The sequence below is a fragment of the Lissotriton vulgaris genome, unplaced genomic scaffold (genome assembly GCF_964263255.1).
Source record: "Lissotriton vulgaris unplaced genomic scaffold, aLisVul1.2 SCAFFOLD_661, whole genome shotgun sequence".
Taxonomy (NCBI): domain Eukaryota; kingdom Metazoa; phylum Chordata; class Amphibia; order Caudata; family Salamandridae; genus Lissotriton; species Lissotriton vulgaris.
The window spans coordinates 152,353-165,431 of NW_028249328.1; the positions used below are offsets into that span (position 1 = coordinate 152,353).

The following is a 13,079-nucleotide window of genomic DNA, read 5'->3' on the forward strand; positions in this document are numbered from 1 at the left end:
AGCTCCAAGGTCGGCAGCTTTGTCCCTAACGCCACATCCTCTGTCCCCTTGTGTTTCTGTGCATGTCATCCCGCCCAGTGTGTTTCTAGTGCTGATTTATGCATTTGATTAGTTCCAGAGTAAATGATCAGAAAGGAGGCCCCTTGCTAAATAATGCAACACCAATAGCTCAAACTTTATTGTAAAATGACGCTGAACGATATGCCCACTGTATTGAATACTCCTGTACTTGCATACTGATGTGAGAATTCACCTACAACTTAATGCCAATTAAAAAAATGTTTCCCAAAAAACAAGGAGAGTAAATAAAATGTGCTTGAAATAAACAGGTACGAGGGAAGCCTTTTTTTGCAGAGGGACAGCAAAAATCCACTAGAGACTAGGGTACTTCGACAAAAAAAGAACTGCCCACCATGGTATTGGCCATACCTAACTTAACTAGCATTTGCAATGCAACAGGTCTCGCATTTACGTGAGTTTTAGCTATCGGCATTGTAAATGAAATGCTTTTTATTTATGTTTTGGTTTGTTGAACCATAAATAAAATGCATTGTCATGACAGCAGCGTAAAGTCTCGTAATTGCGAGACCTATTGCATTAGAAATGCTTGTTGGCTGTAGTAACTAACTATAGAAGTGCAGCATGGGAAATAAGTAGAATCCATGATAGGTGCCTAAACTGCACATTAAGCAGAACTGCAGAAGCGCTAGTAAGTCAGGTGGAGGGAGGCGGGTGAGTGGCGTGATGGGTGGGGCGAAGAACACGAGAGTTCCAGGCCCGCCCCTTACTGCCTTAGAGGCAAGACGAGAAACATAAAAGAAGGACCAGGGTAGTCAACGGACCAATGTGCTATATCACATAAGCGGATGAGGAGAGGTAAATGGAACGCTTGTCCTGCAAAACATTATCTTGCGTACAACAATTATTATAAAAACGTTGCCTTACATGCATTGCTCCTCGTGAAAATGAGACGATAATATCAAGATGTTAATATGTGCAGAATGCATACATTTGGCAATTACATCAGGATTTTAATATGAATAGAATGTATAATATAAAAAACCGTGTAGAGATTCTAAATACTGTAAGTGATGCGTTATTGTTTTCTTTCAATAACTGTACTTTAATTATCTTTTGTTTATATGCTCAACTCAATCACAGCGAGTAATGGTAGTTATAAGATGGCAGCTAGACTGGCATCCTGCGTTGACAGCCGCCAGTCGTTACGCATGCTCAGTGCGTGTCCGCGCACGCGCCGTCCCTTACCTGCCATACTTCACTTGTGCCCGCCCCCACACCTGTCAGTGTGCGCGCATGCGCCGTGCGTGCTCCTGTCACCTCTTCCGGGTCGCGGTGCGATCCTCCGTTTCTAGCCGCTGTCATGCACGGGATGTGGTTCCATTCAGAGGCAGGGTCCCTCCTCTGCTGGCTCGGCCTGCTGGCCGTAGCCTGGCTGGGACTCCGGGCCGCCTACACCCTCCTCAGCGCCCTGAGAGTCTGGGGAGTCGGGGGCGGCATCCAAGTGGGCCCGGGATTAGGGCGGTGGGCAGGTGAGTCACGTGGGAGCAGCCTTTGCCTTGGAAAAAATAGAGTTCACTGAGGGACAACTGTACCACCCCCAACCCTTGTGCAATGCTCTGGGGGTAACTGGCACTGACATCTGGGAGCTGTGCAAAGCAGTCTATTGCTGTACCCTTGCTAATGCAAAAAGCGGATTTTATTGTAGTTGTTCAGAGTTTACTGTGCAATTTTACAGATGCTGATGGTGGTATTCTGTTGAGGACCAGAACAATCTATAAGGGGACAAACCCTGGGAGACTGACCTCAACTGCTGGGGGATTGGAAGGGGGCTTTGTAGGGGCTGCACTAATAATCATTTGGTATATCCTATACCCCATGATGAAGCAACCTGCAATTGCTGGTTTACTCCATGGTACAGCTCCCATTAGGATGGCATATGCCATCCTAATAGGAGCTGTACCATGGAGTAAACCAGCAATGCAGGCTGCTTCATCATTTAGTATTACCAAAGGTGACTCAGCGAAACGCGGCCGTGGACTTTGGAATCATAAATGGACAGTGTACAGAGGTGCAGCATGGGGTATCGCAGGAAGTGGAGTGCCATGGGACATGGACCAATGCAACATACCGTGGTTACTGTGCCAACACTCGTAGAAGTAAGCCCTTCCCAACCTAAGAGTAGATAGTCGCAGAGAGTGACTACTAGCACCTATGTCTGCTGCATATTTACACACATGGACAGGAGTATAAATGGGCGACTTTGCACCTGCACAGGAAGATAGGTAACCGTAGGCTAACCTCGCTACGACTGTGGATGCTATATGCCACGAGTAGGAGTGAAGGAAGTGGAACAGAGCTGCCAAATCCCTGCAGGGGCCGCCACGCAAATATGTATCCAATCTCAGAGGATTATTATATTAAGGATATATATTGGCGTGGTGGCCCTTTGCAGGTACACAGCTTGCACATGCCTAAGGCCGCCTCTGAGGCTGCTCAATTGCTTTCTGTAAGCCCCAAGACAAAATTAAGTTGTCCTACCACATTTAAAAAAAAAAAAGTTTTTTAACTGCCTCTATAGTCGAAAACCATATTGGCGCTGAGGCAGGAAAGTAAGAGTGCATGGACGCATTTTAAAGGACTGCAGTTGATTGTTTTACACCAGGTTTTATTTTACTTGTTGTTAATTGAGTGAAATTGCTTATCTGGTGAATATAATCCCCTTTCTACAACTTGAATTGTTGAAATTGAATGTTCAGCATTCGGATATTTCCTAGAAATTCGAGAAAATTAGCATAATTACGCAGTAATGGAATTAAGTAGTTGTGGTTGATCCCAGTTAAATCAACCTATTTCATGCTACTGTGACAGGCTACTGGGGTGAGAAGCACCCATGCTGTTGAGGACCTGTCTATTTGCCCTAGAATTGTCTTTGGCTGCGTGAAGTCAGGTGCATCTTGTTCATGCTGAATTCTCTCCATGGTGTCCTTGCCTCTCTCCTATGTCTTTAGCTTCCTGGCGATAAAATCATGAATGTACGTGCCAGCACACGTATGTTAGCTCATGTTATCCATGGGGAAGTTAACAGCTGAATACAAAGTTGGGGAAATTAACTGTGGATGGCTGAACAAACACTGTGCCAATATATGCAAAAGATGGTAAGCACTAACCGTGGAACTCAGTACCAACACATAAGTGGCAACTAAATGTAAATATGGGAGACCTTACTAACACAAACAGAGCAAGGCAGACTATTTTACTAATGAAAAAAGCTAATCTCTTTTCTAACATGCATATCTGGGGAATAAACTGTGACTTACTGAATGAACATGCATAAACGGTATGGTAAACTAAGGTTTGGGAACTGTACAAATTCACACAGTGATGAATTGACAGGGTAACGGATAAACAATGGGTACAGCGCTGGGATGCTCATCGAGTTACTACGCGCTTTATAAAACCATTAAATAAATAAATAAATAAATAAATAAATAAATAAATAAATAACAGCTCACCAAGTATAGGTGAATGAATCAAAGTATTAGAGTCTGTTCAACTGTGTACATGGAAAGAACACCATGGTGCATCTAGTCGTTTCCGAGTTAGTTTTCAGTTTCAGCGATGAATGTTTTCTGCAATATTATTTTTTTCAGAGCGAGAGACCTACGTCGTGACAGCCTTTAGGAGGAATATTGTCGGGGCTTGTTCCCCTACCTTATGATCAGTCATGCCTGAACTAAAGTTCTCTGCATTGATCATTATTGCCAGCTTAGTGCCCTGCTGCCATTTCTTGGTCTTAGTGCATGTGCCTATTATCTTAATTATTAATGGTTTCCTGGTGGTAGACGTGATAGGAAAGGTGACCAGCATTAAGCTTTCCAAAATCTGCTAAAGTGGCATCCTGTAAAAGGCTTAAAGGAAAATGGCGAATCTAATATCTTCCGGAGGGTAGGGGCATCTATAAATCCGCCATTAGGCAATATTTTAAGTCCGTAAAAAAAGGCAAGAGGATTTTTTTTCTACCAAAATGGAGGAGGCTAGAAATGCTCCATAAGAAATTTTTCAAGAATACGTTTCTTTATCCCAGAGCCTGTACTGTGGAAATTCTACCTTCACAAGAATTTTTATGTGATGAAATAGGTGAGTTTTTGAAACACAAAATAGACCTCCAGTCACATTTACCAATAGAAAGGAAAGGTGAAAATAGAAGAAAAAATATTACCTGTATCACTCTTCTCGATTCAACAGTACGCGGGCTGATTTTAAATTAACCACACAAGCTGGTAAAAAGGGGTAGGAGGAAAAAGAAAGTAAGACAATTAAAGCTAAATCACTGTGAATTAATAAGGTTCCTGGGAGGATACCCAGGTGTGCAAAACTGCCCTCACACACAGCAAGCTGTATCATGCTTCATCATAGGGCTGCTAACACACCTCTGCGGTCGCCAATACTGGAGGTGGAGCAATAGGGCAGGGGAAGACAATGCAATACATAAAGAAAATGCGAAACATGGGATCAAAATGTGTGCATAAAGGTGCAGAAATAGTGATATAAAACTGGATCAAAGGATGCCCTCAAACCAACTTTAATTAAGGACTCCCTTGCCCAGAGTTAAAAGAAAATGGCCACAAATAAGACCAGTGGATGAAGGTAAGGTGAATTGTGATGGATCACCTATCCCTCCACTCTCCAAAAAAAGGTCGACATGTTTCAGCCAAATCACAGGATTGAATTAATCATTATCCCGGCTTTCCTCAGGACTTCACATAGAAGAAAAGATCTCAAAAGAACTAACCCTAACCCCTTAGTCCAGGAGTAGGAAATAAACACCCCTACTTAAGGAATACTACCTACTCATCTATAGGGATAATTTCCATGGGAAACCTGCAAAAGAAACCATAATAACAAGTGATAAAGTGTTAACTATCATGTGGATAGTGACAACAAATAGCCTTGGTAATACACCCAGACCTAAAAAAATCACACAGCGATCACGCAGTGGGCATTATCACAACGCTTATGGACCTAACCAGTGAAGTTTTCCTCACACATAAATGGAAATCCCATATATTTCTCACTTGGTGCCATTGCACCATATAACATCTTATTTTGTCACTATACCCTTTGGCAAGTTCTAAAGATCCGACCATCACAGCTCAGGAGAGAAGGTAAATACACAACCAAGTGCTTGCTCTTACCGAGTTTAAGTTCAAAACTCAAATGGTGGGGGAGTGAGAACAACTTCCTGTAGTCAAACTCTGTAAAATACATTAAATTGGATTAGAGTATGCACACCATACATACATTAATTTTTAAGGATGGACCTGTGACTGCTTCATGTCAGCGTCATAATATTACATTGTAACAGTAGTTTTGCAATAAACTAAGCACCTTAGATGAACCCATTCTGAGCAATATGGAAACGCCTGTAGGAAGCCGGAGGCAATGTCGTCACTGCCTCCCCCCTCGAGAGTGCACTTACTACTTCAAGATGAGTGTATGCCCATCGGGACCGGGACAATCTTGTCACTGTCTGCCCCCTCCGATTCTCACTTACTACATCAAGGTGAGTTGTTGGCCCTCAAAGGTCCCTCCCGGCCCTGTGTAGGTCACTGGCAATGCTAATCTGTAAAGTTTTGAACTATGTCTCCCTGAGCCACGCAACGCAGCACATGTACATGAGGTGCCTCCATTGGTTGGTGTTACGTGGCAGGGAAAAACGTCTAGACCGCTGCCTGTCCCACCACATGATAGTTGAGGGAAAGGTGTAGCGCTCTCACAATGCGTGGGAGGAAAATATTACTGGGTCAGCTATAATTGCATAAAGTTCCCGCAGAACCCTGTTGTGTTCGGTATCATGTGCATAGTGTTCAAGGATTAAACGGAGGGGCCCCTTCTCAAACACTGTCAGCCATTATGAAAGCTCCTCATTTATGCTGGTGTTTTTATTTTTTTTAAATTGTGTAGGAGCAAATGAAAATTGGTAAAAGACAAATACATTTGAATAAATTAAAATAGAAACTTTTACCATAAAATTCATAAGGAACCGATCCTAAAATGAAATACACCTATTATTCTTGATTGTCAGGGTACTTGATCCTAGTTATTAAACACAATCAAGGTGGTGCATACCTCAATAAGCGGGATGCCCTATATAAAAAGAAAATAAGGGCACTCATGATAGCCCTAAATAGAGAAGCACACACCTATCCAGTGTGGGGACCCCTACTTATATTCTGAAATAAATTGGAGGCCTAGTCTAATGTGATCACCCATAGTATACACCACTAGGTAGTCCCTTTATGGCCTTAAACTTCAGACTGGTCACTAAGAGCTAATTTAGAGTTGACCAAGGGATCTCGTCATCAAGCCCCTCAGCATGGCTCCAGACTCTATAAATCCACTATTATTCTCTTAGGAAGATGGCATGTTCTGGGTTGCGTGTGATGTTGATGTTTGGCTTATCCAGTATCGTCCAGTATCATCCATTGTAATCATGTTACAGGACGCTGAATTGATCTTAAGAGCTTTAAATATGGATCCTTTTGGACCCATATCAACCAGAAATTTTTGGGAAAGCTCTTAGTATTATTACAATATTTATAAATTTTGTATTCTACTCTGACCCATGCTCAAGTCCGTATATCATCGAAGCAGGTTAAAACCTCTGTTGAAGAAGGTTACGGTGGACCTATAGAACTTGACCAATTTTAGACCTACCTCATTACTCCTCGCCTTGTAAAATCGTTTGAAACATAAGTGAATGTACTACTTACAGAATACTTTAAAAGATTTAACCTTCTTCATACTTCCTAGTCAGGCTTTAGACCATGACGTGGCACGAATTCAGCCTTTCTGAAAGTTCCAGAGTCTATCAAAATAATGGTAGACAAAGGCTTAAACTCAGTCTTGATCTTACTTGATATGTCGACGGCATTAGACACCGTGTCACATGCACTATTGCTTAATGGCATAGAGGACCTAGGTATTTGTGAAAATGTTACAATGGTTTTAATCTTTCCTCCATAACAGCAAACAGGCATTACACTATGACACATCAGTTTGGGAAATAGGATGCTCAGATATAGGGTTCCCCAGGGCTCCTTCTTGAGACTGACTGACTTTGTTTAAAATCTATATGATTCCTCTTATCTCGCTCTCGATATTGTTCGATAAGAGCTCTTTAGGTGCTAAATTGACTTTTAAATTGTATCTTTTCCAGGTCATTGCCTAGATGGATAACCATCAGTTAAAATATAATGCAGATAAAACCAAAACGTATTTGTCAGAAATAATGTATTTTCTGCTTCAAACAGGTGGCCCAAAGAGCTTGCTGCCCCCCTCCAATCTCAATGGCCAGTAATTTAGGGGTCAGGTTAAATTGAGATCATTCTTTCAATCTCAAATTTTGACAATATTAGGCACCTGTTTTTCCTATATAAAATCTATGAAGAGATTTTTGGACTTCTGCATTTTGAATCTTGGAATTTAGTTGTCCATGCACAGATCATCTCTGGATTGGAACATTGTAATATTTTCTACTTAAGACTACCTAAATATATTCTACGCAAACTGTAGGTGGTACAATATGCAGCAGTGAGACTGTATCCCACAGCATGTTTAAACTGCATTTTTAGTAGAATTAAGTGAGCAGGAGGAACCAGCTTTCACATACACAGAGGGCCTTGTACTACACACATCTATTTATTTTAATGTGGAAAAACACTATAACATACTGTAGAAAGTCTGTGACTGTAGTATAAAAATAAAAAAAGTTAGTGGTCCGACCAGTAAAGGAAAGCGGTTCTCTCGTTATAGATGTGCATCACCCCCCCCCCCCCCCCCACCCCCCATACCATGAGGCGAGACAGAAGGTTATTAGCACCCCACCTCACTAAAGGCTGAGAGGGGAGCCGAGGGGTGGTGGGGGTTAGTTTGAGGGGCGAGAACTCCCTTGACAACAGTGCTGCAGTGACCAGACTGTGTGCCAAAATCTGGAGTAACACTGAGCACCAGTGCTTTAGGAGAAAGATGAAAATGACTACTTTTGAGTATGTGTGAAAGGTGGATGGGCAGGTATAGCTCTCATTATCATACCAAAAGCACCTCAGTTTTCTCCTTAAGAGTGAAGGAGCTCCGTAGCATCTCGCTAGGCTACACACAGATTTCTGCAGGGAAGGTTGTGGCATTCATCCTTGAAGTGAGGAAAAAAGAGCCTACACAACATTGGGTTAAGAAATGTTCCTGTTTTTGGCCAGTCTCCCAGCAATGATCACCAGTTAGAAACCTTGGAGCCGCAGGCCATATGTGATCTGCTTGTTAACGATGCTTAACCATGTGTTAAAACATGTATTTTGTGTGTGTATCCCCTGCAGAGGCATCTGATAAACCCTTCTACATGTTAGAAGTGGTGCTCTCATTTTTATTTTTAGGTTGAGCCTGGGCAGCGCAGACGCTGCTCTGCAAGGCATGTTGTGTCGAGTCTGGGGCTTAAAACTCCTCCACATTTTTTCATTGGCTTGTGTCATTGTCTACTGTAAACTGTGGCTGCTCATTGGTCAAAAGACTTAGTACTTTCTCCTTAGTACCGCCTTGTCTCATTTTTTAACCTCCCATGGCGACACCACTTGTACGTGTGTTGTTGCTCAGGCGTTCATAATTACAGTCTCTGAGCACTATTTTCTCAAATTGCTTTGCCCTGCCTACTATTTCAGGCAGCACTTGCTCTCTTTTAACGCTTTCCCCAGAGATCCTTAAAACGTGCACACTGTGTCAATAATTATTTAGAAAATGAGGCTCTTTCTGAAGAAAAAAAGCAGTATATGTGAAGTGTAAACCTTTCTGTGCCCCCATGTAGAATGTTCTGTAAGAAATAATACCGAATATTCAGTGGTCTACCCGAAAATGTACCCTTTGGCATTAAAGCCTGGAGAGTGCTAGTTCTGTTATGTAACTTTCTGTGACGGCAGTGTAAATTTTTAATATTGACCCCCCTTCCACCCCCAATCCCATTTTTGTAACTAATGCCACATAGCGTCAGAAAATTATAATATATTGTTACGTTGGAACGTTACTGTTACCATTTTAATAAGCAAGCTTAGCAAATTGTGCCACATTTTTACATAGCAAATATTTACTGGTAAGACTGACAAAACCACCTGGGAAATGAGGCAGTTACACGAGATCACTTGTATTTAAATGAGTTCCTCTTTCATATCCCACTCCTGAGCTGGCAATGCCGTGGGAGGGTGTATAGTAGCCCCCAGAAGCCCCTTGGGGGGTGCAGCTCGTACACTGTTGGCATGCCATGACACGCGTGTTTATGGTACACTGCACTGTGTTGTATTCTGTCTCCAAGTTCCTTGCTGCTCAGCCTGTGTGAGTGAGAAGTAATGGAATGTTCGCTGGTGCAAGGTTTATTTGAGTGGTCATTTGGAATGAGTGGGGCTGAGCAGCAGGATGCTGTTCCCGTGGGGCCTTTACCATCTTTCTTGTAACTGAATAAACTACATAATATACACTACTGGCCTAATTACCCGCAATTACCCTTCTTCACTTACAAAAGTGGCGACAAGGATGGGTCCTTGTGGGTAATTAGTCCAGTAGCGTCATGTAGTGCCCCAGGTAACCTGCTATTTCATCCATTGTTGACTGGACTGTCTAGCCCAGCTGTGGACTTTAACAGCCTTCTGTTTTTACGACGTGGGACATTTATCGTTCCAGCACCTTTTTATCTCTTGCCATGTCTTCCTTGTGTTACAGTCCAGTTTAATCCTCCAACCCTTCCCTTTTGTTTCTCTAAAACTTTATCCTTCTCCCACTCCATTGTTGTTTCTGTATCCTAAGTGCAAACCTTCACATTTGGTTGCAGTGGACGAAGAAAGAGTACGTTCTGCCTCTTTAAAATGACTTTTCTTTATTTTCATTTCCCTGGTCAGGCTTGTCTGGCACGACTTGAAGGGTCAAAGGACCTGTTAAAAATCCTAAGTAAAACCGCCTTTCCTTCTGTCGAAAGAATGGCTAAATATTGAAAGCTGCTTACAAACGAGGGCTTCCGGCTTCTTAAAAATCCCTCCGAGTGACGCGAGTAAGCCGGATAAGCCTTGAGCAAGGCCGAGCCAGATAGTGAAGTCTGTGTGGTGTCTGGCAGTGTGACCTCAGTGATGTCTAGGTGGCTCAGTGAAGGAACAAACAGAACTGCAGATCTATGCGTTGGATGGTGGTTTTGCCCCAAGGCACGGCCACAAAATTTGAATCATAGTGAATTGGTGCCTTGAGCTGTACTTAGCAGCTACTATGGAACCCTGTGATGTTTACACAAGTCCTATTTTAGTAGGGATGGTTTGTGTGGGGTAATTAAATAGCTGTTAAGACGAGCTTTGCCCAGTGTACGGTTTCCTTTTTCATTTTTAGTTTCACATGTGGAAAGATTCGTAATCTAACAATATCCATCCTTTCTCTTACCACGTGCTGTCTGCAGCACTATCTAGAGGGCGTGCATAACCTGCGAATGACTAAGTTATTAGTAGTCCATGTTGTCTCTCTGGTGAGAGAACTTGTATTGAATGTAAAACATTGCCTAAATTCAATAGCATATACCTTATTATGTCCCCCACCACTTAATGCATTTTCTTTTTCCTTTCTGATTCTTTATCCCAATGACTGCACGTTATGTTTTAATTTAATAATGGAATGCTCAATTTGTACGGAAAAATTGAATAAAGTGTAATTAGGGTAGCCCCCCCACCACCCCTCCTCATAACGTTACCACCGTTTCAGTGGTCGTTAAGGGCTTTTTCTTCTGGCAACACCTGTTTCTCACTCCTGAGCCTTCATTTTTGACAAAATTAAATTCACAATTCATTCCCACATCTAAGTACACTTTGCACTGAAACACTCTGATAATCCCAAATTGAGTCCCTTTGGCACAGACGAGGTTGTTGACAGTTTTATTGAATCCACAACCTTCTAAGGGTTGCCACCAATAGATATATTTCACCTTTCTTCTCTTCATTCTTCCTTCCATTAACCAGCAGGAGAGATGTACTGAGGCAGCATTCCACGGGAAACGGCCTCTACAACGAAGCCGTTTCCGTGAAATCCTTCACCACGCATGCTTTACAACGCATGCGTGGTGACAACGAGAGGCTTACCTTTACTACAAAATACGTAGTAAAGGCATGTGTGGTAAATGAAAAAAAAAAGGGGGGGGGGTCTCCCCCATAAAAAAAAATAAAGTGTTGGGATAAAAAGGGGGGCTGGGGGGGGGGACTCCCCCCCCCAAAAAACAAAACTTACCTGAAAAGCCGAAGTGAAGACGAAGCTGAAGCAATCGACGTCGTTAGAGAGGAAACGGAAAGTAACTTCCGCTTCCTCTCAACGACGTACGACCAACGTAAACAAAGAAGAAGGCGAGTTAAAAGGTAAGGGGCATTTTAGTAAAATAAATATATATATATATATATATATATATATATATATATATATATATATATATATATATATATATATATATATTAAGGGTTAAGGGCAGGGGTAAATATAAGGAGTGGAGGCAGGGGGAATTTAAGGGGAGAGTTATAACCTTTATCAAGAGTATACCCTCACCATGCATACATTTACAACGAAAAACGATGTGAATGTATGCGTGGTGAGGGTATATTCGAGGTAGAGGTTAAGCGTGGAAAACGAATTCCGTTGTAACGCATGCGTGGTAAAGGCATGCGTTGCAACGGAATTCGTTGTAACGTCATACATTCTTGCTGAAATGTCTCACCTACTCCAGAGTTTTGCTTTTGTATTTTTTTAACATGTCTGGTTTTACCAATTAAATCCGAACTTCATGCCCCAAAGTGCTCGCTGCTGATACAAGGATAGGACACGAATTGGAATAGCTGATAGGTCTCGCCTATGCGGCCTTATAAGTATTTAGTTATGCAGCACAATATCGTTTGTGCAACAACATCAACTGTTGCATGGCTAAACACTTATAAGGTCCCAAAGGGGAGACCTTTTGGCTATGCCAATGCTGGTCCTGACAAGTCAACATGATAGTTTAAAAACTACATGGCCGGCTGAAGGAGTGCAGACCTGGGACATAGGTTTAGAGCTACAGTAGTGGGTATCAATGCGCATAGACCATTCAAATAGTTTTGCCTCCAACAAATAGGAATATATGAAACCTGGTAATAAAATTGCACACTTTTCTCAAGTGTGATTTTCACATTTGAAGTTTAAATGTACAATAATGGAGATAATTAAAAAAAATTGTAAGTTTTTTAATGTTTTTAATAAAAATAGTATTTCATCTGTTATTGTTTGTATAGCCTAAACTGGCATTATAGCTAACAAATTATAAGTTTTTCGCAAAGAAAGTTAGTTTCAAGCACAAAGTTCCAAATCGTGATTAGGCCGTGAATACCACTTTGGGGACCATCTCCAGGTTGTGCCCTAAACAAGATTATGCTTCGTGCGCATGATGTAAGTGTTTTCATCCGCAAAGTGAGAAAGACTTCCCCACATACAAATACTACAAAAACGTTATTTGCACATGCAGACATAGGGAATATTATGCAAAATGAGCTACAAATATAACTGCTAATTTGTGAACCCAGCCCTATCGCATTGGTGCGTAAACACTAGTGACCCAGCTGTGATATGATCGGAGATCAACAACTACCACAAATAGTACGACTGCTTCACATACACAATGTATACTGTATTAACCAGGTTAAACTCGAGAGAGTGAATATAGTCTAACTGCTATTGCGGTTGACCTCAGAGCTGGGGAACCGGGTTCGAGTCTCGGCAGGGATGCTCCACATTCTGTGATTCTGGGCAAATCACTTAATCTCACCTGCGGAACAAAAATTAATGTTTTCGCCTGTAACCTAACTGGTACTCAAGTATAGCGCTCTGATACCTCTGGGTCTAGTTTGTGCTATATAAAAAAAAAACCCACACAAAAGACAAGGTGGCAAAGCTTGTGTGGAGTTAAGAAAAAAGACACTTGTCGATCATGTTTTCAGCACATTTCAGGCGATGAACATGAATTTACTCTT

General features: G+C 41.9%; 1 protein-coding gene across 1 annotated transcript in view; it reads left to right on the forward strand.

The window, feature by feature from the left end:
* The first annotated feature begins 1,300 nt into the window (after positions 1-1,300).
* The window catches only part of HSD17B12 (hydroxysteroid 17-beta dehydrogenase 12), a 361,745-nt gene continuing 349,966 nt past the window's right edge, over positions 1,301-13,079 (forward strand). The window contains exon 1 of the mRNA XM_086950325.1: positions 1,301-1,550. Within this exon, the coding sequence (XP_086806451.1) occupies positions 1,382-1,550 (169 nt within the window). The 5' untranslated portion in view covers positions 1,301-1,381. The remainder of the gene's footprint in view (positions 1,551-13,079) is intronic.